This window comes from Phallusia mammillata, chromosome 1 (assembly GCF_965637545.1).
Source record: "Phallusia mammillata chromosome 1, kaPhaMamm4.hap1.1, whole genome shotgun sequence".
NCBI lineage: Eukaryota > Metazoa > Chordata > Ascidiacea > Phlebobranchia > Ascidiidae > Phallusia > Phallusia mammillata.
In genome coordinates, this window is record NC_137252.1 from 13,205,320 (window position 1) to 13,232,240 (window position 26,921).

The 26,921-nt window shown below is 38.5% G+C and overlaps 2 protein-coding genes, 1 long non-coding RNA gene and 1 pseudogene across 4 annotated transcripts in view; all 4 read left to right on the forward strand.

Annotated features, from left to right (window-relative positions):
• The window catches only part of LOC145230287 (uncharacterized), a 41,450-nt gene extending 32,919 nt beyond the window's left edge, over positions 1-8,531 (forward strand). The window contains exon 6 of the mRNA XM_080095702.1: positions 8,220-8,531. The gene's annotated coding sequence lies outside the window, so the exon portion shown is untranslated. The remainder of the gene's footprint in view (positions 1-8,219) is intronic.
• On the forward strand, positions 2,932-7,592 carry LOC145230246 (uncharacterized). The gene is made up of 2 exons (XM_080095628.1): positions 2,932-4,798; positions 4,877-7,592. The coding sequence occupies exons 1-2, from the start codon at positions 4,388-4,390 to the stop codon at positions 7,538-7,540; spliced, it is 3,075 nt and encodes a 1,024-aa protein (XP_079951754.1). The 5' UTR covers positions 2,932-4,387; the 3' UTR covers positions 7,541-7,592.
• Positions 8,532-13,017: 4,486 nt separating the features above from the next.
• LOC145203804 (uncharacterized) lies at positions 13,018-14,257 on the forward strand. 2 transcript variants are annotated; one of them, XR_013853400.1, is made up of 4 exons: positions 13,018-13,113; positions 13,341-13,494; positions 13,582-13,664; positions 14,083-14,257. It is a non-coding gene; the product is annotated as an uncharacterized LOC145203804 (long non-coding RNA). The 2 variants fall into 2 exon arrangements; XR_013853399.1 differs by having other exon boundaries at positions 13,086-13,494.
• A 7,918-nt stretch (positions 14,258-22,175) lies between these two features.
• LOC145207292 (uncharacterized) lies at positions 22,176-25,903 on the forward strand (annotated as a pseudogene).
• Positions 25,904-26,921: the final 1,018 nt, after the last annotated feature.

Genomic DNA, 26,921 nt, shown 5'->3' on the forward strand with positions numbered 1-26,921 from the left:
TTGTTTCGTTTGGTGGAGCAACACATAGTTATACATTTGTACTTAACAATTACCAAGCGGAAAATAGCAGCGCAACGTTGAAATGTTATGGCGGAAATGGATTGCACAACGAATTGATCATGACTGAACGCGCTGTAGCTATACTGTCTTACAAAGCGGGACGAGGCGGAGAATGGGTTTGGCACACTGAAAGAAAAACACGACTTTGAGAGTCGGTAGCGATACCTAGAAGCTAACCGCAGACGTTAGAAAAAACAGCGGGGGTCGACTGGAAATGAAACAGAAGGAAAAAATCCAAATCAATGCATGTTGAAATCGATAACAGGTCTCATGAACAGTGGGAGCAATAAACTTCAATCGATGATGTTTGATTAAAATCGATAAAAGGTCTAATGCAGTGGTTCCCAACCTTTTTGTAGTCACGGACCCCTTTTATAAATTTCATGGGTCTGCGGACCCCCAACCTACTTTACCGCTGTTTTTCTTTCACGTTTCTTGCATTATATGGTATTATACTTTTTAGGGCAGCATTTAATTTGAACCTTTACAGACCCTAAATCTCAATGAAGTTCTGTACTGTAGCAGTCAAATTTTCTGGTGTCAAATCTTAAAACAAAGAACTATTGTCCGTGCGTGTTGTGGTGTCACAATGGAGGTAACAATCACGAAAACGTGCTTGTTCCTGATCCAAAGGTGCAATAAATAGTTTGCACTCGTATGTAAGGTTTTAAAAACGGTTTGGAAACTTAACAATACTTTAATGTTGGTTAATGGCACTAAAAATATTTACCTCCACGGACCCCCTAAAACCATCTCACGGACCCCTTGGGGGTCCGCGAACCCCAGGTTGGGAACCACTGGTCTAATGAAACAAGGTCGTTACGGGTCGAACCTAACAAAGCGCCATAAAGTTCCTAACAAACGAACCTGAAAATTATCAATCAAGCGTGTGAAATGAAAGAAATCGATATAACTTATAAGATTACTGTAGTAACGCCCAAACAACACAGTAATTTAGCTATATTTTAATTTAATCATCGGTCTTTCCTGTTTTTATGCGATCAACCATACGACCATGAGACACTGTACGAAGTATAATAAATGTCACTGTTAGGAAAGTTTATACCCAGGGCCTGCAAGCTTATCTGTGTTATTACAATCATTTTTTTAGTGTAGCCTATGGACAACTTAACAGTATGTGGAGAGCAGACTGCAAGAAAAAATGCTAGTTGTAAAGTGTTTCTTGCAACATTGATAGTGCAGGGCAAAAACTCGTGCCTATCATCAGAGAACCTTCAAACATGCGCTGTGGGATGTCTTTCTCTTTTTTAAACATGTCCAGGATATTCTGCTCATGCGCTTCCGTTACGCTTTTGTGCTGTCCCGCACACATTTTTGGGCTTCTGGGAGAAAGCGAAAAAAACGCTCGTCAACACTGGATTTTAAATTTTTCTTTTGGCGCAGAAAACTATAGTTTATTGTGCACACACAAGACGCAAAACTTAATATTCTTTAGTGGGGGTGGAGCTACAGGAAATTTCGATTATATATAGATAACAAAAGGGCAAAGCATTTTATGTCTGTTTTCCATTTGCTTGTGTCATAAACGCGCAAACCTTGAGATCCATCTACAAGTTGCGAATGAATTACTTTATGCAATGTTTTTTGGTTATTGAGGTATTTTAAATTGAGTCAAGGTTTTGGATAGGGGTGCTTAGGCTTTTAAGTTAAACTAAGTTTTACAGCGTTGTCAAACTGGTGTTTACTGTGTTGACCTGTTTTGTAAACCGCAAGTGATCGTAAACAATGAACCGGCATGCAAAAAGAACAGTCTGTTCATTTTCTCCAGGTTTGTAATCTTACTAAACACAGTTATCTTGAGCATTTGATCATAAAATTAGTCAATGTATGTGCATTGTATTTTTGCAATGTTTTCACATTTATGCACAGGAACACGGTTTGGTAAACACCCTACCAGCCAGCAAAGCTTGCGACAGATCACTTCCTTAAAATATATTTTTGCCATGCTACCTCATGCAGGAGGCCTTAAAAACATCGTGCTCGAATCTTTGACGTCAATTACCGCAACAAATGCCACGAAGCGTTTTATGTAACAAAACGTAAACAAATGATTGGATTGTGTGTAGCCACTTTCAGGACTGCTTGGAAAAGAGAGTTTAGTGCCTTAAAAGCGAGTGTTTCATATGTTTAGTGCAAAGGGATTTCGAAAAAAGCTGTATTTTGCAAATGCCAGACTAAACTTGTTATGTGCATCTTTTTGAGCTTATCTTTGTTTAAAATACGAACGTATTGTTTAAAATACAAACGTATTGAATGCAACTGTTCAGTATTTGGTGACGTAGCAATTCGCATGTTCTCGGTACTGCCTCGCTGTACTTTGCTTTGAGCTATTATTTAATTAAATGAACTAACGAAATGAGGTCAACATTATTCAATGACTTTACAATTGGGAATAAGTTTCACCAATCGAACTTTGACCTTGAGCACAACCATATACGATAACATTGTCGTCATCTTTAACGTCAATGCACCAGTCAACGCAGAACCTCGAGGTAATAAACTCAATTGCCCTGATCCCAAACATTATGCATACTTTGCACTTTTATTCTTAAACCAGAGCGAGAGAGTTCAAAGAGCTGTAGATGCGTGAAGTGTGGTTTTATCGATTGTGTATTTCATTGGACGAAAGTATGCGTAATAAAAAGTTAAATTACTTGTAGCAAACAATCCAGAAGATAAGCAATCATATTATTGTTTGTTAGTCTTGATTAAACCTTTTAATCGCATCAGTTTCATGCCGACTTCACCACAATGCCTCGCTGAAGTTAATCGATAACGCGATCGTTATCTTGGGGTGAAAGAAAAACGCATTTTTTCTTCTGAACTAGCTGTATATAAAACAGTCGCATACAGAGCGTTCATTTACCGGTGCTAAGTTTAATGCCAGGAAACCTAATATGTTTGGTGAGCAACGTGAGAGCCGTGCGACAGCCAAGTCATTAGTCAAACAGAATTCGACACGGCGCATGATTGCACACGTTTTTTGCAAAAAAGGTTGCTGAACGCCCCTATATGAGTCGTTAACAGTGCTTTGGAGTTTGTTTGCAGCAGCAAGTACTTGGGTAGTGTTGTACAATTGCCGGGTATTGGTTTATTGCTGCGAGGTGCATTCTGATTGTTGATATACTTTCTTGTTTTAGTGGGTGTGTAACTGTTGAGAAAGTTGAGAAACCTGCTGCGAGGAACAAATATTGCCCTGTTGACGGCGGCTCAGACTAGCCCACTTCCTATCGTGTCGTACTGGCGTCCGTTTATGGTATTGCTACAGTTTTCTGGAAGTAGGTTAATCCTCTGAGAGCTTGTGTGGTAAAAGGGTCAGTTAAGTTGAGTTTACTTTGCTTGTTAAAAGAAAACATCGCGACACCACAGTGCTAAGACAATCACCAAGCTGGTAATAGAGGCGCAATGTTGAAACGGTAAGGGACGCAAAGCATTGTAGGTCACGGTTGGTGGATCATGACTGAACGCTCTGCAGCTACACCACCAAAAAGCATCGAAAGTATAATAGTAGAACTGGATCTGAAAAGTGTATTAAAAAGGGACTCTTAACTGCAGCTGTGAAAATACTTTTGTTGCAGTTGTAGATAGCGACAGTCTTTTATTGTGTCAGTCGCTATTGTATAGTGTTGCTACCAGCAGTCTTTGAGCCTGTGGTTTTTTAGTATGTTGTAAGCGAGCTGTGTGAAAGCGTTTTGCACAATTTTCCCAGACTGTTTTCGTCCAACAAGGCAACGCGGTTTTCACGTTATTCAAACAAAAGCTTTTTTTCCCACGCGATCTTTGTATTTGACATTTTCCCTTTGGTGTTTACCAGACTTGTTGACGCCCTTTAAAAGGTTGGGCCGAACGTCTTTCTAAATCACGAGGTCGCGATTGTGCAAGGTTCGCGGTTTTGGTACAAAATGGTCGTTTTGTGATTTACGGTGTGGTCGTTCGGTGATTATGACCATGGACCACGTAGCTAACAGCTAACACAGAACCATTGTTCGACCGAACGGCCTTCTAAACCACGAAACCCAAATAGTGCAAGGTTTACGGTTTGACGGAAAGTGTCGTGATTTATATCTTACAGGCTTCTTGTCGATAATGAATGAGTTTTATTATCTTGCCGCCCATGCGCTATGCGCTATAAAACCGTGTTGGACAAGGTTTAAATACAGCTACTATTTTATTCGAATGTGTTAAATCGAGTGTTTGAGGCGACTATGCCACTTCACTGAATGCTCGTTACTTTATTACATGTTTGTTTGATTTCAGGGTCAAGTTGAAAAGTATTAGGTGATTTGAAGCTATTGTTGTTGTTATTATGGATATACACCAGCACAGATCACCGGCAATCGGCACAAACCCGATTCAAGCCTCGTTCTCGAACCACCAAACCTGCACTTTCTCAAGTGATTTCCAGAAAGCCAACTTTGCTAACCACCTAGAACTGTCTGTTCCTCCAAGCCAAGAAAATGCTAGAATTTCACAAACTGTTCGACAGCGACCGAGGAACCAGCAGGGTCAAATGCAAGCTGGAATGGCCAACAGTCACATGCAACCGACCTGCAATATTAACCAGAAAGTGATTCAGTACAACTTGCAGGTTAATAAAGTTTCCGCCATCCATGCACCAAATAACCAACCAACAACTTCCCGACATGGTTTATTTTCGAACACTTCAAGTACCCAGTACGGTGACCAACAGTTTTATGCAAACCAGCAAGTGAATATGGTAAGTAACGAGCAACCACCCAGTACGCTAGGCACGGCTGATATTGAAATAGTCATAAATCAACTAACTGTAACACAGGGTTCAAATAACCGTTTTAACAACTTACAACAACATCAAAGAGCTGCACAACCGACCAATAACCAGTTTGTCAACATGCGAAACTCGAACAATCTGCATTTCACCAACCAGAGCCAAAACAACCAGCACCAGACAAACCATGGACCACCTCGTCAACACAGAACAATTGCAAGCTCCCATACTCCCGTAAGTTATTTCCAGTCCCAACCTCAAAACAACGCTAGAATGCCAATCAATCCCCAAAACAACCAGCAAGGTCAGGTTTCGCAATGGAATGAACATCAAGGATACAGCCGACAACACTCTCAAAGCAACCAGCTACTTCAAAACAATCCTGCAAACGTGAATTATTTACCTACCAGTGGTGGGGTTAGTTTACCACAACGCCATGTGATGAGCATGCAAGCCAACTACCAAACGAATGTACAGCAAAACTACACTCGACCAGTACGTCAGCAACTGCGAACTCATTTGACTCAACACCAGAATGTGAACGCAGAAATTCAAAAAGCCGGGCGGACTTTTTCCAACATTAAAACACCACCGCAGAATGTCAATCTTTTTTCAAACCCGAACCTACATACCAACCAGAGTCGACAAGCAGCCAATCAAACCTGTACAAAAGAAGACAAACAATCGTACAAACATTTAAGAGGTCAAAAGATAAAATCACCTGAACTCCGGCCGTTCGTGGATCTCAATAAAATCACAAATGGTGAAAATATGGGACTTGCAAAAGATGATTCAACTGTGAGAGTCCCTATTTTATCACAACTTCTTCGCCAAATTAATCACGACGCCATGCAAAAAGGACCCAATGTACCTCTGAAGCCATTTGTTCCCAATCATGGATGTACGCCAAATAGTAACCAAGACAAGGTAAAAGAAGTTCAAAGTAACCAACCAACAACTGAAAGTTCTTCGGGAATACCTGGGTCCCAGGCGACGTACATTCCCCGCTTGCCCAAAACACCACGAGCATCTAAAATTATTCCACAACGTCGTCCTTCAAATAAGTTAGCAACACTTGAGTTGGCAAAAGAACATCAAATGAAACCTCAACAAGCACCAAGCGAGACCAACGCTCTCTTAACTCCAGGGCAAATACAGGCTTTTGATCAATTGTTATATGGATCCAACAATACCCAACCCCGCCAGACTGGTTCGAACTCTCACATGTTACCTAATGGACAACACCAGTCACTAATAGCAACCAACCACTCCTTATCTGAGACTCATCAGCCCTCCGCAAGTTCCTGCAGGTCTCTCTTTGAACCTGATCCATCACCTACCAGATCGATACATCACCAGTCACAAAATATAACCGACCACTCCCATACCGAAGCCCACCAGTCCACTGAAAGATCCTGGATGTCGATATTTGAACCTGACCTGTCACCAAGTGGACATCAGTCTTCCTTCGGGTCCAGTGACTCTTTGTTTGATGGATTGCCCTCTGGTCACGATCTTGGCCGTTCTGCTTCAGCCGATTGTCACTTGCCTCAGAAACATGGGTATAACTTTATTCGACCCCAGTCAGCCCCAAACGCCGACCCAATAACACCAATTACAAAACCACATCTTAAACCACCGACCTTGTCCAGTTTACCAACTGCTGACCAAACTTGTCCTGTGGCTGAACATGAGGATAGAAAATCGGTTCTGTTGTCTCGAATTCCAAAACTTTCACCACGATCAACATCTCCAGAAAACCAAAAAAATAGTGAAAATGCCAAAAGTTTGCAAGTGCCAAGTCTGATCAAAGTCGAGAAAAGTCCAGAAACAACAGGTGCTGAGGAAGATCCACCGCTGATCAAAGTCGAGGAAAATCCAGAAACACCAGATGCTGAGGAAGATCCACCACTAATTGCAATCTCTGAAATATTTTCCTCCTACAAAAAGACGAAATCAGATGATGATGTGATATTTATTAAGGATTCCCCTCCAGCCAAGTCTAAGTCAGACGAGAAAATTATCAAACAAAAACCGCTGTCAGCTCGAAAGATAAAAATGGAGCACCATGAAGTTATAGACTTGACATCCGATGACGAACACAGGCAAGATCACGAAACTAAAAGTGAGTCCCCTTCCAAAGCTGCTAAGATCGTTTCTAAACCTTCAATGAAATCGCCTACAGCGGAAGAAGACCGCCTGAGGCTAATTCAGGATGATGTTGAAATTCTTCTTCAAATGGGAATCCCAAAATATCGCCATCGCTCTATTAGGAATAAACGCCATAGAACAGATAACATGAACAGTTCGGAAGACGAGATTTCTGGGAAGAAAAGAAGATGTCACCAAACTAGGAAAAGTTCCAGTGAAGATCCTGTTATTCCAGATGCTCCACTGCCTTCTGAAATGAAAGAAGTCATTCCCGAATTGCCACAAAACATCCCTGGAAACTCCACGGAAACGAGTGCAGAGAACTCGCAACTAAAAAAACGAAGCAGACTGGCTATTCCAAAATCAAAACCTCCAAGAATGGACTTGGTTTATACTTATCACCTTAAACGTTTACGTAGAAATGATGTTGGTGTCACTTCGTATTCTCCTCAATTTCTTGCAAAAAATGCGTCGATTCTTAAACGTACCAAGCGTTGCAAAGTTGTTCTTTCCGATATTTTCTCCATTAAGTCGTGCATTGATAAAGTAACGAAGTCGTGATAAGCCATTTTTTCTACTGCCATCGCCATAAATACATTCCATATTCGTTTTATGTATTGTGCATACAAAATTTTAGTTATGACAGGTCAATTCTTTTATTGGTTAAGACAGGTCAAGTAATTCTGCAATCACCGTCAGTGGGATAAGACAGAAGTGCAGAATCAGTTTCACATGTATTTTACACCATTTGCTCTAAACATGGCAAACAAACATGGAATCCCAAAGTTAGAACTTGGGCTAGATACCCCAGCTATGTGGTTAAATGATTGTACACACCAAACGATAGGTCATGTTTTGCTAGTCGGCAAAGATTCGGGGTCACTAAATAGCATTCCTGGTCAGATTAACAACCTCTTGCATAATTATCGGGTGCAATTGATATGTGATTACCAAAAAAACCACTGCTGGTGCACATACGTTTGTTATAAGCCTATAATAATAATTTGCCCCGCAACAAACGCAATATTTTGTCAATATCTTTTTCGCCACCGATGTCTTGCACAGGGGAGTGCAACGAACATTATATATTGTATTTTTTCACATTCTGGAGTACGCTCACACGGACACCTCATTTGTTGAATCAAAAAATCCCCCAAAAAACTTTGTATGTAGTGTCAAAAACACAAAGAGTGCTGTAAGAAACTTCTAGAAACTATAGTTATCAAACAAATCTTTTTAGAGACCTTGGCCACGGGTAAATTTTCAACAGGCTTTTAGAAGGCACAATTCGCTCAAAGAAATCACATGACGCCAAAGAAGCAGTTTTATGCAACAAGACACCAACGGCAAAGTGAAGAAGAAACCTGGACACACACGAATAATCGCCAACCGTGCGAACAATAAAAAAACGATTTTAACCCGAATTAGAATACATAAGCTAAATGTTCCTGCTGAAAGCGTTTATGTTTGGTTAAAAAGGAAGGAAGTCTTGTGTTACGTCATCTCGTTCGTGCCCTTCGTAAACACGCTGTTTTATGTGGACCAGAAACAACCTTATACGAATGGTCATTGTAGCGACCTATATCCTGTTTAATTACTTGATTAGAGTGTGAGCTAATTAACACTGACAAAACTAAGATATTCTATGCATTAAACAACAGGTCGCTAGTGAGTTCTATTTTACCGCTGTGAAAAGTCTCTAGTCAGGACTTCACAGTACGTTGACCCACTTTAATTGTTAGCTGCTTGTTGGTAGCATTTCTGTTTTCTGTAACTTTGTTACCAAATGTTTTTTTGGCCATCAACCTGTGCCAACTTGCTATGTTAATGTCGACCACCCACAGCGATGTTGGCGCCAGGAGTAGGTAAACCTCGCTATTTACAACCATATAAGAGAAAAAGGCGACGTTTGCTTCTGATGTTGACCCAGTTCAAACAAAAACATGGTAAGAATTGGTTCCAGGTCCGGAAGTATCTCTGATGGTTGTAGTAGTGTGGTGGATTGGGGATGGATTACTTATTCAACATTTTAGTTGCTAGTACCTACAATGCGACCAGGCCTTTTTCCCCTGCGTGTTCTCGTCCTACTGTTTAGGACCTAAACAAACAGACATTGCAGATGTTGATTGTTTTGTCTATTGATTCTAATTAAACCTCATAAACAGCAATAGAATAGAATGCACTGCGTACAGGGGCTCGAGAATTCTAGGTTTAAAAAGTAAGAATGCAACTTGTGTAGGTCCCACTAAATATTCAGTTATTTCAAGTCTCGCTTGCCAACGACTAACGCATGAGGCACAGAATACTGAAAAGCTATTTTATAAGCCAGTGCTTCCCAAAGTGTGGGCCATGGCCCAGTACTAGGCCACCAAGACATTTTCAATGGGCCACAGAGCATTTGAACAGATTCTACTGTTTTGTTATACTGTAGATATTATGCGTTTTGTTTTGAAAAACATAATATTTGCAAAACAACAATTATTTAGCAAGAAAGGTCATTGACTTCTAACACTGATTTTTAACTGCTGGGTGGGAGCAGTTCAAAGTGGGTGAGTAGTCCAGCATGTGAGTAGCGGGAATTGAGAAGTATCCATTTATTGAACTAGCTTACTTTTCAAAAAAACACTTAGTAAGTAATCTATGGTTTAACCGTTACTTGTCCTTTGCTTTGATCAGTGGTTCTAAAACGGTGCAACAAAACATACCAAAAAGTGGTTATATGACATGGAATTAATTACCATATTTTTCCATGTTACCATAACTGGTGCGTGCTCAATACTTTGTGTGTTTCACAGGTGGATCCCGGGGTAAAAAAGTTAGCTTATATCAGGGGTTCCCAAACTTTTTTGGCTGCGGCCCAAATGTTTATTTCATAACGATTCCTGACTCACCACGTGTTGTAAATTTTTGTGCTGTAATTTTTTAAGTTCCATGATCATTTTGAGAAGTAAATCCAAACTATATGTATCTTTCAATATACTTCCTTTTAGCCATATTCGCAGCTATTATTTAGTAAATTTCACTAAATGTTTTTTGAAAAGTAAGCTAGTTCAATAAATGGCTACTTCTCAATTCCCGCTACTCACATGCTTGACTACTCACCCACTTTAAACTGCTCCCACCCAGCAGTTGAAAACCAGTGTTAGGAGACAATGACCTTTCTTGCTAAATAATTATTGTTTTGCAAATATTATGTTTTTCAAAACAAACAGGGGAGGCTCGTGCTAGGGGGCTGCGGAGCTGCAGCACCTCCTATATTTTTGCTTGACATTCCTATTCCAAATTTTTATACAAAACAATCCATACATATAGTTTTTATGTTTAATCAGTGTACATTAAGAAAAATTTTTATGGCATTAATTGGCTTTTTATTAAAATAAAAATAGGTAAGCACTTTTATGCAGTCTTTCCAGTCTGACTACGGTAACCATTGTCAGTTGATTGTTACCGTCATGGATGGATGATTTCAGTTTGGCGCGTGGTGAAACCAGGATGCGTGGCCTGTGATAAAGCGAAAACATGTGACCATTACTGAGTATTTTATTTTTAATTTAATGACACAATTGATAACTCAAAGTTGTGATTACGGCTGCGCGAACGTCGTCTGCAACCTAGTTTAAAACTTTAGCGATCACACTACTATGAAAAGTGTGGTGAAGTTCGTGTTGCCATCAATGCCTTGGTTTTAATTTTGTTAAAAGAAGTGTAGAAAAAGTTACATATTATTCTTTGGATTTTCCAGACATTGTTTATTGTGTCATACTGCAGCTTTACAAAAAAGAAACACAATAAAAATTTTAATTAAAACTACCTGTTTTTTGGAAGGGATTTCATTTAAAAAAAAAAGTTAACCAAAACCATTTGTTTTAAAAAGCAAACAAAATACTTACCAAAAATAATAAAAACTATGTTGTTTCGAAACTTATCATATATAAGTTCTGGATCTTTTATATAAGTTCTGGATCTTAACAGTATTGATTCTGAATGACCTCTCCAAACTCAACTTTTCTCATGAACAAACGAAAGATGCATGTTGTTTTGTGACTGTAATTTAGATTGCAGTTTCGAGATAGCTTTAAAAAAATTTTCTATATTCTAATGTAGATTTTGGTATTTTACACTCTCTTTCTTCACAATCCACTTTGCATACACGCACACAAACACTCAACAGCTGGTATAATCAGACTGAAGGTTGTGCACAGGTATCTTTGCAGTGTGTATATGGTCATATTCTCTCAATGTATTTTAACAAAATCTTTGCTCTAATCATATGTAAATCGGTTGCCAAGGTAGTTTTTTTATTTCGGTTTAAAAGGAATAGTTTTTCTTTACCACTGTTTGCACTCCACAGTCAGTAAAACATGTTGAAAAGGAATGATGAACAAGTGTTGTCCAGGTGTTTGTAATTAGATTATAATCATGTAGACACCAACATAGAATTGGTTGTCCATTGACTTAAATAGTATTTTTTGGTAGAATATTTATGTCAAATTACTCCATTCTAAGATAGGATGATGGGCTCTAACTTTTTACATTTTTAATGCAGATTTTTTTTCTTAAAGTGATTGGCCTATTTTTACATGCTGGAGGAAGAATTAGCTGCTGTGAAAGTAACAGCAGTAGCTGCACATATAACGAAAGGTTTTTCATTCTATTTACGAACCCGCCACATCTTTTAGCTTATTTGTTTGTTTTGGTATTTTCACTAATAAGTAATTCAATAGTTGTATGCTTTGGAAGTATTTTTTGGTTTTTTTATGACTATATTACTATGGTCATGGACGTTTTTGTCGGTTTATTGGTTCATTTACAGTACAATTTTGACAACCTAAATTTTCCTTTTTAATCACAGTCACAAACTGACATGCTCTATAACTAAGGACACAATGTTTCCCAGATATTTTTGAGTGTTTTACTTGTTAAGAAAACAGCTTTTTGCAATGCACTGACACAAACAATAAAGTGTTACAACACAGAATGTGGAACATGAAACAATGCTTAGAAACAGAAATATGACTTCAATAATTAATATTGTACAATTTAAACTTTTTCAGAAAATCGCACACATGTTTGCTTTACAGTAGGCATTAAACAGTTGCATGCATTTTATGTTAAGATTGTATGTCATTTTTAAGAACTCATCTATCCTGTAGTAGGTTGGTGCATATTGAAAATAAAATAGTATTTGCACAGCTTTGTGGTCTTGATTTTACAGAAAAACTTTCCATGTGACATGAGATAAAATTAATTTATATTTTAGAGTCATTTTAGTCACAATATGTCTGTGTTAAAAATGGGGGACACTAAAGAAGAAAAGCGGGAAACGCAGGAAATCAACTCCAAAAGCAGAAAAAGGGAAATTTATGTTTCCTAAAAGAGGGAAAAAATAATTGCAGAAAAACAGGAAAAGGGTGAAATTTCTTGTTTCTTTGGGTTTCGAAATACGGAAACAAACTTCTTGTTACAGAACTTTAAACTTCTGCCGAATCCACTTCCAACATTGAAGATTTTGTCCATGGGAGTGTTTGAAATCCTGGTAAATTGATTCTGACAGTGTGCTATTGCCATTGTTGCAACAATTATCAACTCTCATTATATGTATATCATAAGTTAGGAAATCTTTATTTCCTGGTTAAAATCAGTTGAAAGTCGTATGAAGAACAAAGTTTCAGTTGACAGTCGTATGAAGAACAAAGTTTATTATTATTATTATACAAAATTTCCCAAAAAAGCATCTTCAGTGTCTATACAGAGAGCAATAAAAGGGATTAAAATTAGAAAAAAAGCTAATAGTTCCTTCACAAACACGATCATTCCTCAACTGAAAGCCTAACTCACTAAACTGTCTGTGAACACGCAATGAAAGATGAGAAACGCACAAAAGATAAACAAACAGCGCATTACGCATTTAAAGTTCAAACGTCCCACAAACTCTTTCTAAGAGCCGTCATAATGCATATTTTTTCATTCACGGTAGTCAGACTGGAGAGACTGCATAAAAGGGTACCGGTAAGCACTTTTTTACAGTCAGTAGGGCATTAACAACTGTGAATGGAAAAATGCGTTTTATGACGTAACAATATAACAGTCATAACTTGGCGCCAGTGTGTGGGCTTTGCTTTGGTAAAGAAAAGGTAAGTTTTTAGTTAATATAATTAATCTTGGTTTCTGTATATGTTCTTTTTATTGTATCACGCGGAATACAAACTATAAGCGTTAAGATAATTGTAACTACGTATATAGCCTTGGTATGTTTCAGCGAAACCAGACCAGCAGTCAACGCACTTTGCAATTTTAGCGACTAAAAATGCGAAGTGACCATCATTACATGTAGTTAACTGAAAATGCCTTTTTACTTTAGTGCTTTCAACCAAACGAAGACACCCAACAGTCGCTACAGTTTTGTCCTCTACTATTCATCGAAAGACAGCCGGCACTTGGCATCGTTATTTGTTTTAACGCAATTAATATCAGTACAGATGTTTCCTAAAGCCTTTGCTGAAAAATAACTGCAGGTGACTATAAAAAAATTGTTACCATATACATTTTGCAAAAACTGTGTTTATTTAGTTTTGCACTTTAAATGGTTATTAAAAAAACAGGAGGGAGTCCAGAGACATTACAGCAAGATGGACACTGACTAAAAGCACAAAGACATTTGGACAAAACATTGCAAATGAGTCAGGTAGAACAATTTTTAATATTCATTGTTTTTCAAAAACTTTTCAAATGCATTGAATGGCAATTGGCAGGCATTCCCATTGCTACAAAATAATTTTTAATGTACTGTTATAGAATATGGGAGGTATAGTGTAAGAACTACCTCCTATTTAAGTAATACAGCAGTACAAGGTTTTCAGTGGGGGTTTCAACTTCAAGTACAACTTCATAATGTTAATATGATGGTTTGGCCATATATCTTTCTAATGTTATGTCAAGTGATATTAAATAATCATATCTTGTATATGTGATTATGGTGGTGTGCCATCAGTGGTTACCTCTGAAGACCTTATAATTTGTGAATTTTGAAACAATATTTATGTGTTCACAATTTCAGTAGCATTTCATTACACATATGTCACTCTTTCAAAATATATTTACAGGTTAGATCTGACACATGCTTTTCGGGGTACTACACAAACTTCACTGCAAGGAAGCCTCAACTGCAATTTTGTCACAATATATTGTGTGTTTGTCATGACTGCATTCAGGACAAGTGCTACATTTTGTGTGTTTACTTTTATTTTCTTCACTTCAAATAAACTCAAATCAAGTGCAGATTATTTTATTTATAGAACACTTTTACATTTAGTTCAAGCACTGCTTTTTCACAAGCAATCTCTACCTTATAATATTTCAATGATACAACTTTGTGTGTTAAAGTGTTATGTCAAGGGGAAAACAGGTTAATAAGAGGTAGTTTAAAAAGCAAAATAACTGGTGTTAATATCACAGAGAACAACAAGGTAGTAAAGCATGGTATCCTCCTGCAATGGGTGTTCCCTGGTCTCTAGGCTTCTAAACAATTTGCTGTTTATTAAATTAATAACCTACAATACAAAGATAACCATCAAGTTCAGAGACAAAAAAATTATATATTTTAAACTATCAGCAGTCTCCAATTTTCAGTTTTGTTGTTAGCCTGATAAAAAAGTCAAGTTTTGTGGAAAATACTGTTAAAAATAGCTACATCTGATTATTAACACAGACAAGTGGCAGCACAACTTTTAATCTAGTAAATCTCCTTAAACTCAACTCAAATCCTTCTACCTTGCTATGTCCAGTTGTGGAGCCTTATTAAAGTGCAACGTACCATACATACAAGATCACCTCTTAGTAGCCTGCCCTAGATAAATAATTAAAGCTAAAAAACACCTCTACACCCTGAGCATTGGCTCTTGGGCTATTAAGTTTTCTTACACTTACTTGAACAAAGGTATGAAACGATTAAAGGTTGTGCGTTTCGGAGTGTTAAATTTTAACAATTGCAAGTCATTTTATGTTTTCCCGAAAATTAATACCGATATTTAAAGCACTACAGTTTCTGTTGTTGCAAACACCCAAATATGCCTGAAAAAGTTTGTGTTCGAATTTAAAATGTCTTGCAGACGACCTCTGCGCCAATGTGGCACAATAATCGGATTTACGAGACGTGTTTTCTCTTCAATTCGCCTCAGCCTCAAAGCTGTCTAAACTCCACATTTAAACCCGCGCCAAACTGCCAACAACCCTTTTGTGACGTAACAATCACAGGCTGTGGTTACCGTTGTTACTGCCCTACTGACTGTAAAAAAGTGCTGTGCTTACTATAAAAATAATAATATGTTATCTATGGTGAAGCTGCAGCTCCAGTTTCGTGACGTTTTGCAGTTGTGCGCATGCGCACTTGCAAAAGCTGCATGCCGGGAGAAATAGGCGACAGGGGGCTGTGGCTCGCGCAGCACCTCCCGTCAGTGAGCTCCAAAGCCAAACCCGTGTACTGTATTTTTAAGTTCGACACTGAGTACAGTTAAATAAATATTTTGTCATCTATAAATTTATTGTTTGACTGTTAGTCGTGACTTTTTAAGATGACTGTAAGTGGGCTTCAGTTTTTGCAGTTATCATTGAATTAAATAAGTGTATCTAACACCTTGAGAAAGAAAAAAAGGTCATCTAACACAGGGGTCACCAAATTTTTTCACTGCGGGCCGGATATGTTTAATACTAAATCGCGCGGACCGCATAGTTTATATGCCCTAGCGCCGTCTTTCCAAACTTAGCCCGCGAAGCAATGTTTGCAGGGTCGCCAAGATATGGTCTTTCTACAATCTTATTTCAAATTGTTTAAAACTGTATAGTTTTTTTTTATCTGACGAGTCATGCTTGTATATTATCACAAGTACCAAAAGAAGGCAGTTGTTTGCGCACAATTAACACTTGCAGTCTTGTCTGTGACGTAACAAACTGACTTTGAATCAATCTCGGGCGAATCCTACAAAACTATGTAATATTGTTCTAATATCTAGGAGTAGATTAATTTTTTAATGTTACAAAGTTATCAATACGATTTGGCAAACCAAAAAATGTGGTCGCGGGTCGGATGAAATGACCTCACGGGCCGGATTCGGCCCGCAGGCCGTAGTTTGGTGACCCCTGATCTAACACCTTGAAAAGTCACGATCAACCCTTATAATAAATAACAGAATTAAAAAGTTTTAAGAAAATATGGGACAAAACATCTGCTACTCCAAATATGTCATGCAGCAATAAACAACAACAAGAAATACTCAGTTTTAGTTCTTAATGCCACCAAAGAAAAAATGGCTTTTTGACTGTGAAGTTAAATGCCTCACTGAAATTCAGGCAATATCAAATGCAGAACAAACAATTGCAGAACAACAAGAATTTTGAAATACCTGAGTGAAGACAATTTAAAGTTTTGGTTTCATAACACACCATGTGGACAGTATTTGCAAACAAGTGCAATCATCTGTATTGATATAATAGGCATGTACTGTTTGTCTACAGTAGCTCCTAAATTGCTTCACAGGAAGTGTTTCTTAAGAATGAACATTCTACAGACAAGATAGTACTGACCACCAAGCACTTCCTATTGTTGACAAAGAAAAGCTAGTTACTGAAATGAAAATGTTTCTGTAGATCTGATGTTCGAGTCCTTCAAAGACAAAACAGTTCTTTTCAACACTGATGCAAAACGTTTCTTAGGAACACCATTATTTCCAAAAGACTTGCAGTGCTAGCATTAAATAGAAAAAAACAGTTTCTTAATGTTACATCGCCTTGTACATATGTTTATGTTTTCTGTGTTTCCCGCCAGTAGCCTTGATTCGTGTGTATGACGCAGTGTTGTGCAACCTGATACATTGTCTGGCACACTATCGGTGATTGTGATGTCACAACTTTGACATTGTTTATTGGTATCACGTCTTGTAAGCAAGACCGCCTCGTGTTTATTAGTGACTGGAACTTACAGGGTCTGCATGCGTTTTTTAACTGGTCATTTATGTTTGTTTTTTGTGTAACAAACAGGAAAATTATGCTGTTTAGAAACTGAATCGTCCAATGTGTGACTTGTATATTTAGTGATCGGTAAGCATATGTTTAAACCTTGTTGTGACCTTTTGGATTTGAATTTATATGAAACCTGTATTCAGACGTGAATTCCGCCGTCGTCCAACCCCGTGTTATTCTGAACCGAACTGTGTTATTCCGGTAAGATTATTGTTGCTTAAGTTTGCCGTCAGTCACTAGTGTGATTAAGTGATGTTTATATGTGATGTTATTAGATGCTGTGTTTACAGACCTTCTACTGATCGCTTGCATTTAAAAGACTCCAGTCCTTCAATAGTTTGGTAAGCGTAAATGTCATTGAAATTCTCCTTCTGTTGCCTTGTCTTAATTTGAACATTTTTTGTAGAAACCGCCTTTTGACCCCTTGTACTCGCCGTGCTGCCATACTCTCGAGCGCCATCTTTCGGCTATATTGTAAAATAAAGAGTTCGTTATATAGCTGCTGGCGTCTTGGAGTTTGAGCGCAGGGAAAGGCGCGTTAAAGACAATTTTGGGAACACAAGCGATCGCCCCTGTTGTGCTGTCTGGAGGCGCATGGAGTCACGCCTTCCGATAATTAAAGACAGCGCAACACTTAAGTTGTCATTTGGAATCAAGGAAGAAGGCAAGAAGCTATCAATTATCCTGCCGAAACTGTAACTTTATGATTCATTTTGGTTGTAAAAAGTAAGAACAAGATTTAATAATATGGTTTAAATTTACGTGAGAGTGTTGTACATTTTAAAGCTTGAAGGAGTTTTGCACTTTAAAAAGGGAATTATAAGCTATTTGCCAACAAATAAAGCAGCAAGTATAGCAGTTAAGAAACTGAAAGACAAGTTATAGTTTGTACACAAAAATTCAAAGAAAAGATGTTTAAATAAACAAGTTCTGACACAAATGTAATGTGGTTGTTAAATTTGTCAGTTATGATACCAATAAAAAGCTGTACGGCTAGTTTTGTGTGTGGCAATAATCTGTGAAGTTTCATAGAATATGTTGAAAACGCTGACTGTGACTATAAGTTACTTAAGTGAAACTTGACTTTTTTTTAATGTTGTCCAACTAAAATACTTCGACCTTTTTCGACTCATTTATAACTATTTTTTCTATTACTATTTTTTGTATTTTACCGTATTTACAACCGCTTCGTTTCGGTCTGTGTCACGTGTGTTTTTGTGCCACATTATTACTGCATGTTATTGAGTTTGGCCCGTCGCTATGCAAGTAAACAAAATACACATATGATACCGTCTGCTGCTTACACTCGTGTACATTATTGCGTAACAAAAATTAGGTCACTAAGAATGGAAAAGCATTTTCCATTCTTAGTTATACAATTAAATAAACGGTGATCGTCGATGACCATGTTGCCTGTTGAAGGGTCAGATACTGTTCAGTTCAAATACTGTCAGAAAAATTACGTCACAATGGAGTTGCTAATTAATATTTGTATTACTTAACTAAACAGTAGAATTTGCTCAAATGCTCTGTGGCCCATTGAAAATGTCTTGGTGGCCTAGTACTGGGCCATGGCCCACACTTTGGGAAGCACTGGCTTATAAAATAGCTTTTCAGTATTCTGTGCCTCATGCGTTAGTCGTTGGCAAGCGAGACTTGAAATAACTGAATATTTAGTGGGACCTATACAAGTTGCATTCTTACTTTTCAAACCTAGAATTCTCGAGCCCCTGTGCGCAGTACATTATATTGCTGTTTATGAGCTTTAATTAGAATCAATAGACAAAACAATAAACATCTGCAATGCCTGTTTGTTTGTTTGTTTGTTTGTTTAGGACAGGGGTTCCCAACCTTTTTACGATCTCGTACCACTTGGGCGTTCTGTAATGCCACGCGTACCACTTCTTGCAGAACAACTAATTTGATCGAATCATATTTAATGGAAAAGAACAAAATTATCTAAAACAACACTAAAGCACCACACCTAAATTTAATGAGATTTTTGTTGCATGCATTTTCGCTGCTTGAGATAATTAACGCCTACTATGTCCAACAGCGTTGAACGGTTTTTCAAAGCAACTGTGCTTCTTGTTGACAATTTACATGACCTGTACTTTGAAGATCGTAATGTTACGAAACAACAGGAGTAGTTACGTAACAATGAGAACAGGCTTAGGGAAATAATTTTTGTAAACAAAACCAGATAAACAGAATATAAAGTTGTAATCCAGGTTTTTGTGAAAAAAGCGAAAGCTACTCGCGTACCACCTGAAAAACCTTCGCGAACCACTAGTGGTACGCGTACCACAGGTTGGGAACCCCTGGTTTAGGACGAGAACACGCAGGGGTAAAAGGCCTAGTAGCATTGTAGGTACTGGAAACTAAAATGTTGAATAAGTAATCCGTCCCCAATCCACCACACTACAATAACCATCAGAGCTACTGCTGGACCTGGAACCAATTCTTACCATGTTTTTGTTTGAACTGGGTCAACATCAGAAGCAAACATCGCCCTTTTCTCTTACATGGTTGTAAATAGCGAGGTTTACCTACTCCTGGCGCCAACATCGCTGTGGGGGGTCGACATTAACATAGCAAGTTGGCACAGGTTGATGGCCAAAAAAACATTTGGTAACAAAGTTACAGAAAACAGAAATGCTACCAACAAGCAGCTAACAATTAAAGTGGGTCAACGTACTGTGAATGTGAACTGTGAAGTCATGGCTATTGGTAAAAGGTTGTTTCTGGTCCACATAAAACAGCGTGTTTACAACGGGCACGAACGAGATGACGTAACACAAGACTTCCTTCCTTTTTAACCAAACATAAACGCTTTCCGCAGGAACAGTAAAACAGTAGCTTATGTATTCTAATTCGTTTTTTTATTGTTCGCACGTTTGGCGATTATTCTTGTGTGTCCAGGTTTCTTCTTCACTTTGCCGTTGGTGTCTTGTTGCATAAAACTGCTTCTTTGGCGTCATGTGATTTCATGTGAGCGAATTGTGCCTTCTAAAAGCCTGTTGAAAATTTACCTGTGGCCAAGGTCTCTAAAAAGATTTGTTTGATAACTATAGTTTCTAGAAGTTTCTTTTGTGTTACCAGTTTTTGTGACACTATGTACAAAGTTGTTTTTTAGATTTTTTGTTTCAACAAATGAGGTGTCCGTATGAGCGTACTCCAGAATGTGAAAAAATACAATATATAATGTTCGTTTCACGCCCCTGTGCAAGACATCGGTGGCGAAATAGACATTGACAAATATTGCGTTTGTTGCGGGACAAATTATTATTATAGGCTTATAACAAACGTATGTGCACCAGCTGTGGTGTTATTTTGGTAATCACATAAACAATTGCACCCGATAATTATGCAAGATGTTGTTCTAATGTTAGTTAATCTGACCAGGAAAGCTATTTAGTGACCCGAATATTTGCCAAATAGCAAAACATGACCTATCGTTTCGTGTGTACAATCATTAACCACATAGCTGGGGTATCTAGCCCAAGTTCTAACTTTGGGATTCCATGTTTGTTTGCCATGTTTAAAGCAAATGGTGTAAAATACATGTAAAACTGATTCTGCACTTCTGTCTTATCCCACTGACGGTGATTGCAGAATTACTTGTCCTGCGTTAACCAAACAAAGACTTGACCTGTCATAACTAAAGTTGTGTATGCACAATACACATAGACGAATATGGAATGTATTTATGGCGATGGCAGTAGAAAAAATGGCCCATCACGACTTCGTTACTTTATCAAAGAACAACTTAGCAGCGTTTGGTACGTTTGAGAATCGACGCATTGTTTGCAATAAATTGAGGGGAATACTAAGTGACACCAACATCATTTCTGCGTAAACGTTTTAGGTGATAAGTAGGGCAAATATTTTTTGACTTGTCAAAAAAAGTCAAAATTTTGTCAAAATTTTTAGAATAGGTCAAAAATTGTCAAAATTGTTTACAAAGTCAAAATTTTTTACAAAGTTAAAATTGTTTACAAACTGCATTGTCGTGGTGTTGTAGAGGTTGCACTGCCAGCAAACTATTCGTTTTACACCTTGTAGCCTACTTTATACTGTTGTAATTGGCCCATTGCCCCAATTATTGCGAATCATAAACCATCAAGTGAGTGAAACAATTAGGTTGATATGGCGTGATGCTCAACACACCTCAAAACGTGCAAAATTTTGGTAGGTCCCAATTCATTTTACGGTAGCTGCAGGTTAGGTGCAGCTCTTGCTTCGGTTTTGCTTTAGATACTTCATGTATCTTTCGTTTATACAAATGTATTGAATAATTTTCGTTGTGTCTTAGCTGCAGTTTTTTGGCAGTGATTTTTAATCAGCTCATTCCCTTTTCAGAATAGGTTAGGTCTATGTTCAGATTTTTGCCCTTCTCTTAGACTTTTGCACATTCTTTCGCTCTAGTTAGATTAGCCTACAGCCATATTTTAACTTTTCGTACAATAATGCGTCATTTAACCACTTGAATTCTTCATAGGTCAAAATTTTGTCAAAAAAAGTTTTTTAAAGTCAAAATTTTCAATTTGTGGGTCAAAATTTGTCGTTTTTTAGGTCAAAAAATAATCGCCCTAGTGATAAGTATAAACCAATTCCATTCTTGGAGGTTTTGATTTTGGAATAGTCAGTCTGCTTCGTTTTTTTAATTTGCGAGTTCTCTACACTCGTTTCCTTGGGGTTTCCAGGGATGTTCTTTGGGGATTCGGGATTGACTTCTTTCTTTTCAGAATGCAGTGGAGCATCTGAAATAACAGGATCTTCACTGGAACAGGACGAAATCATTTTCCTAATTTGGTGACGTCTTCTTTTCTTCCAAGAAATCTCGTCTTCCGAAATGTTCATGTCATCTATTCTATGGCGTTTATTTCTAAATGAGCGATGGCGATAATTTGGGATTCCCATTAGAAGAAGAGTTTCAACATCATCTTGAATTAGCCTCATGCGGTATTCTTCCGCTGTAGGCGATTTCTTTGAATGTTCAGAAACGATCTTAGCAGCCTTGGAAGGGGAGTCACTTTTAGTTTGATGATCTTGCTTGTGTTCGTCATCGGATGTCAAGTCAATAACTTCATGGTGCTCCATTTTTATCTTTCGGACTTACAGCAGTTTTTGTTTGATAATTTTCTCATCTGACTGAGACTTGGTGCCACAAATTAACTTGTTTAGTGCTTTGAAACCTAGACATCTTATGACGTAACAATGCTTCTGATAGTTTCAATCATCACGCCTTGTGTTTGAACTAGAGCAGTGGTTCCCAACCGGGAAGGATTTCCTCCCTAGGTAGGAATTTTATGAATTCAGGGGAGGAATTTCATAAAAACTGTAAAACAAAATCTGTTGGAAATGTAACAGAATATTTTTGCACATACATTAGGGATATGCATTATAATTTGGATCCGGTTCACATTTAAAACCGATTGGTTGTAAAGGGTCCCGAAACAGACATCTAATTATAAAGTCTTCTTGTATATACGGCCGCATGCTACGTTTCAGGCGCTTAAATTAATCGATTATTGTCATAACAAAGTCCATTGTTTTAACATTTTTGTTTTTGGAAACTAGATTCTTAGTTGTATATCATTGTTTGTGTAGATTTTGGTTGTAGCCTAAGTTTTAGTCAACTAGCAGTATTTAAAAGAGACGAGTAGTATAAAAAGAACTGTACCGCCAATACAACTACTTTCAGAGCGCAAACGAGAGCAAATTTCGCATTGAGTAGTAATGTGAAATAAATTGATATTTTCAAATGCTAAAATTTTGTATGTTATATTTGTTTTTCATCTTATGGGGAGAAATGAATAGTTCGAAAATTGGCAAAGGGAGGAATCTAACAAAAAAGGTTGGGAACCACTGAACTAGAGTAACCTGTAGTTTTGGGTGCTGCGGTGTGCGTTTTTAAACGAGGTCATTATATTGTGGAGAGAATACAGTAAACATCTCGACAGTTCTTATAGTGTCAAAAGACAGCGTTCAACACAAATTAGCAACAGTTGGGATTATTGACCCGACTACTTTGCGAGAATTGGGGGCTCGTCCGGGATTAGTTTTCAGTGTTGTTGTCTTACCTGGTAGTGAACCAAGAAAGAGATGGAAAAGATTGCAGAAGTCGGAAAACAGCTGGGTTTGACTGGCGCCGATTTGGCAAAGTTTATCAACGAGCAACAGGCGTTTGAACGAGAAGAGCGCCGTTTGGCTAGAGAAGCTGAGGCTATGCGAATACAGGGTGAAGTCGAAGCTGAGGAGCGACGCCGGGCAGCCGAGGACAGACGAATACAGGCGGAGGCCGAAGCTGAGAAAAGACGTATCGAGGCGGAGGCTCAAGACAGAGCGCACCAATTGGAGTTAAGAGTTTGGAGTTGGAAATCGGCGGAGCTCAACGCGAAGCGTCAGCGGGCAAAGCGAAAGCACCCAAGTTACCTGCGTTCGTAGATGGCACAGATGAACTGGATAGTTATCTGTTGCGTTTTGAGTAGAGATGTACCGAATATTCGGTTTGCCGAATTTATTCGGCCGAATCGATCATTTTTGCAAAGATTCGGTTTCGGCCGAATAATTTGTTGCGATTCGGCCGAAACCGAATCTTTGACGAACACAAATTTAACGCGTTAAACGTGTCTTTTCTGCTTATTAAGATCCACGCAATCTTTCAAAAGCCCCAACATAACGAAAATTGCGTCAATGTTTATCTTTTTCAACACATTATCGTTTTCCCCACGGTAGTCCAAAAAATTAGTAATTCATTGGCAGGTTGCCAATCATGCTTAAGGCAATTTTAAACCCCACAGAACTGAAATAAGGACGAAACACAACTATTTTGCACTGGCTGCCTGGTAGATAAACATTTTTTCACGTCAAACGCATAGCGTACGACTTCGCGTGACGTCATAAATGATTCGTTTGATTCGGCCGAATTTATTCGGCAAAACCGCCGAATATTCGGTTTCGGCCGAATCGAAATTTAGCCGATTCGGTACATCACTAGTTTTGAGCGTTTTGCTGTTACTTGCAAATGGGAAAGATCCGAATGGGCGAGCGCGCTTAGTGCCTTGCTAACGGGTCGAGCATTGGATGTCTACTCACGACGAAGCAGTTATTATGATCAACTTAAGCTTTCTGACGACGAAGCTTTATTATGATCGACTTAAACAGGCGCTACTCAACAGGTACGACATGAAAGAAGAAGGATATGGATGTAAATTTCGAAATTCAAAGCCGGAAAAAGGAGAAGTCCTCAGTTCGCAGTGCAGCTGCAGAACTATCTGCAAAAATGGGTGTTGTCCGGATGTTCCATCGAATGGAAAGATGTAAGTTCGCTTTTGGTGAAGGAGCGGTTCCTCCAGTCATGCCCAAACGAGCTATACTCATCAAAAGGAACGGGCACCGAAAACTTTAGATGGTTTGACAGGGATCGCCGAGCAGTTTCTGGCAGCTCACAGCCAAGAGATGGCCCACGATGTGCGTCAAGACGTACGGGAGCTTTGTGCTGAATGCAAAGCAAGCGGGGCATGTGACTGAGGTTTGTCCGAAGCGTAAACCTGATGTCAGAGTACCTAGAAAATGTTTCCTGTGTGACAAAGTGGGACACATCGCGAAAGATTGTCATTCGTGCGTTGCCACCGGTGAGGATGTCCAGCTCGGCAGCATGTTCGATGGAGGGAGTCGAGCAGTTTAAAATCGAGCCCAATCTGCCATTGCGTGAAGGCGTGGTAAACAACCAGACAGTGACTGTGTTAAGAGACACAGGTTGCACGGGTGTTCTGGTTGACAGGAAATTTGTCCATGATGGTCATGTCTCAGACAGGCCAGGTTTTCTTAGTTTGGCCGACGGTTCTGTCGTATCAGCTGAGGTGGCCAAAATGGAAGTGAATACTCCATACTTTACGGGAGAAGCGTTATGTTTGGAAAACCCGTCGCATGATTTGGTCATTGAAAATATTTGTGGAGTCCGACCAGCGGATGATCCAGATCCGCTGTGGCGGAAAGCTAACGCAGTTTCGACGCGGTTTCAAAAGAAGACGTCCAAGACCAAAGCAAAATCTCGGGTAGTACCGCCAAACGAGGGATGGCCATTGAAATACCAGACGGAGATCGAAAAGGTCCAAGATGCAACCGTTGAAGCCATTACATGAGTTGGCCTAATTAAATGCGTGTTTTGTTTAACGTTGTGTTTTCATGTTCGTTCTTTAATGTCAATTTGTGTATTTTGTTATGTCGAAATTTGAGTATTTTCGGGGTATTGCCACAAATTAACTTGTATAGTAAATTGAAACTTAGACATCTTATGACATAACAATGCATCTGATAGTTTCTATCATCACGCCTTGTGTTTGAACTAGAGCAGGGCTGTGCAACCTGCGGCCCTTAGTTAAAGGTTGTGCGGCCCGCAGAGACGCTTGGATTTTAAATGTAATAACAAACGAGTCTAACTAATATATGTTTTTGAGCAGATTAATGCGTCCAATGCTATTTTTCTGCAACCTGGCAATATGTGACTAGAATCAAATGCGAATTTTAGTTGTAGTTGGGCATATTTGGTTAGCAACAAATTGAAATCACCTTGTGTTATACACAGGTACGGCCCGGGATCTAATTTTGGCAATTATATTTGGCCCTACAGCAACAAAAGTTGCACACCCCTGAACTAGAGTAAAACGAGGTCATTCTGTTGTGGAGAGAATACAGTAAACATCTCGACAGTTCTTGGTGCGCTAAAAGACAGCGTTCAACACAAATTAGCAACAGTTGGGATATCTGACCCGACTAGTTTGCGACACTTGGCTGGATCCTCAATAAAAATCACATCATTGCCGGATTTTGTTTTTTTGTAGGAGGAAAATATTTAAGAGATTGCAATTAATGGTGGATATTCCTCAACATCTGGTGTTTCTGGACTTTGATCAGACTTGGCACTTGCAAACTTCACTATTTTTTTGGTTTTCTGGAGATGTTGATCGTGGTGAAAGTTAACATTCTTGTCGCTGCCACCGCTTAACGCAGGTGATCCTTCCAATATGGCGGCCGTACCTTTCATATAGGCTTCACTTTTCCGCTTGGATGCGCTATCCAGGTTTTTTTGTAGATCAGTGGTTAAAGCTAATGGACACTTGTTGAACTACTCGGCTTAAGTAGCAGTGGACACAATAGGCTGTTAGACCGCATTACTTGAATAAAAGGAGCCAGAGGGCTATTGAACACAAGTGATTGTCAAAGAAATCGATCAGTCGTAACTATACAAACACGAAAGTGGGTCATTACAAGCAAACATATTGTTTGATAGTGAAAAATTCCATTAACACAGTACATAAAAATGATTATACACCCATCAAGGCATTACGGCACTTAAATTAGGTTACAACTTATTACATATTTAGCTTTTTAGTAATTTTAGTATTATACCAATATATTACCACATAAGGTCAAAACGTATCTTAAACATTGGTTTTGCCTTTACTTGAGATTCCTCTGATAGATCGACAGGGTGAATTTTTTTACTCCCCAAGAATGTCGAATTTGATGTCAATTTCTTGAGCTATCTAAATAGCCTGGAACAAAGGCTGTCAAGCGATGTAAACGAATACTGGCAATATTAATCAAAATTATACGTTGTCAAATCACAGGTATTCATTTTAGTTGTAGCCTAGCCTACGCTTTTTCAGTGAACTTCTTCCATTTTATGCCGATAGCAAACTGACGGGTCACTGTGGTGCAGTCTGTCCATTTTGTTGAAGTGTAGTAACGCACAATTAAAAATAAAGCATATGCATGTAGTTATTCGTACTGTCACCTTTTTCCTAGTTGCAATTTGTACTTACATATTGATAAAATCGTTCGGCAGCCTACATGTAAAATGTCTTTGCTTTGTAACAAAAAATAAACGTTAGCCTAATTGTCTTTTGTTGTGGTTTAA

What these genes read in the sequence shown, in the direction of transcription:
- LOC145230246 (XM_080095628.1), top strand. Translation starts at nt 4,388, where the DNA reads ATGGATATACACCAGCACAGATCACCGGCAATCGGCACAAACCCGATT. An exon ending in CAAACCAGCAAGTGAATATG is followed by an intron (nt 4,799 to 4,876) that starts GTAAGTAACGAG and finishes ACTGTAACACAG; the next exon opens with GGTTCAAATAACCGTTTTAA.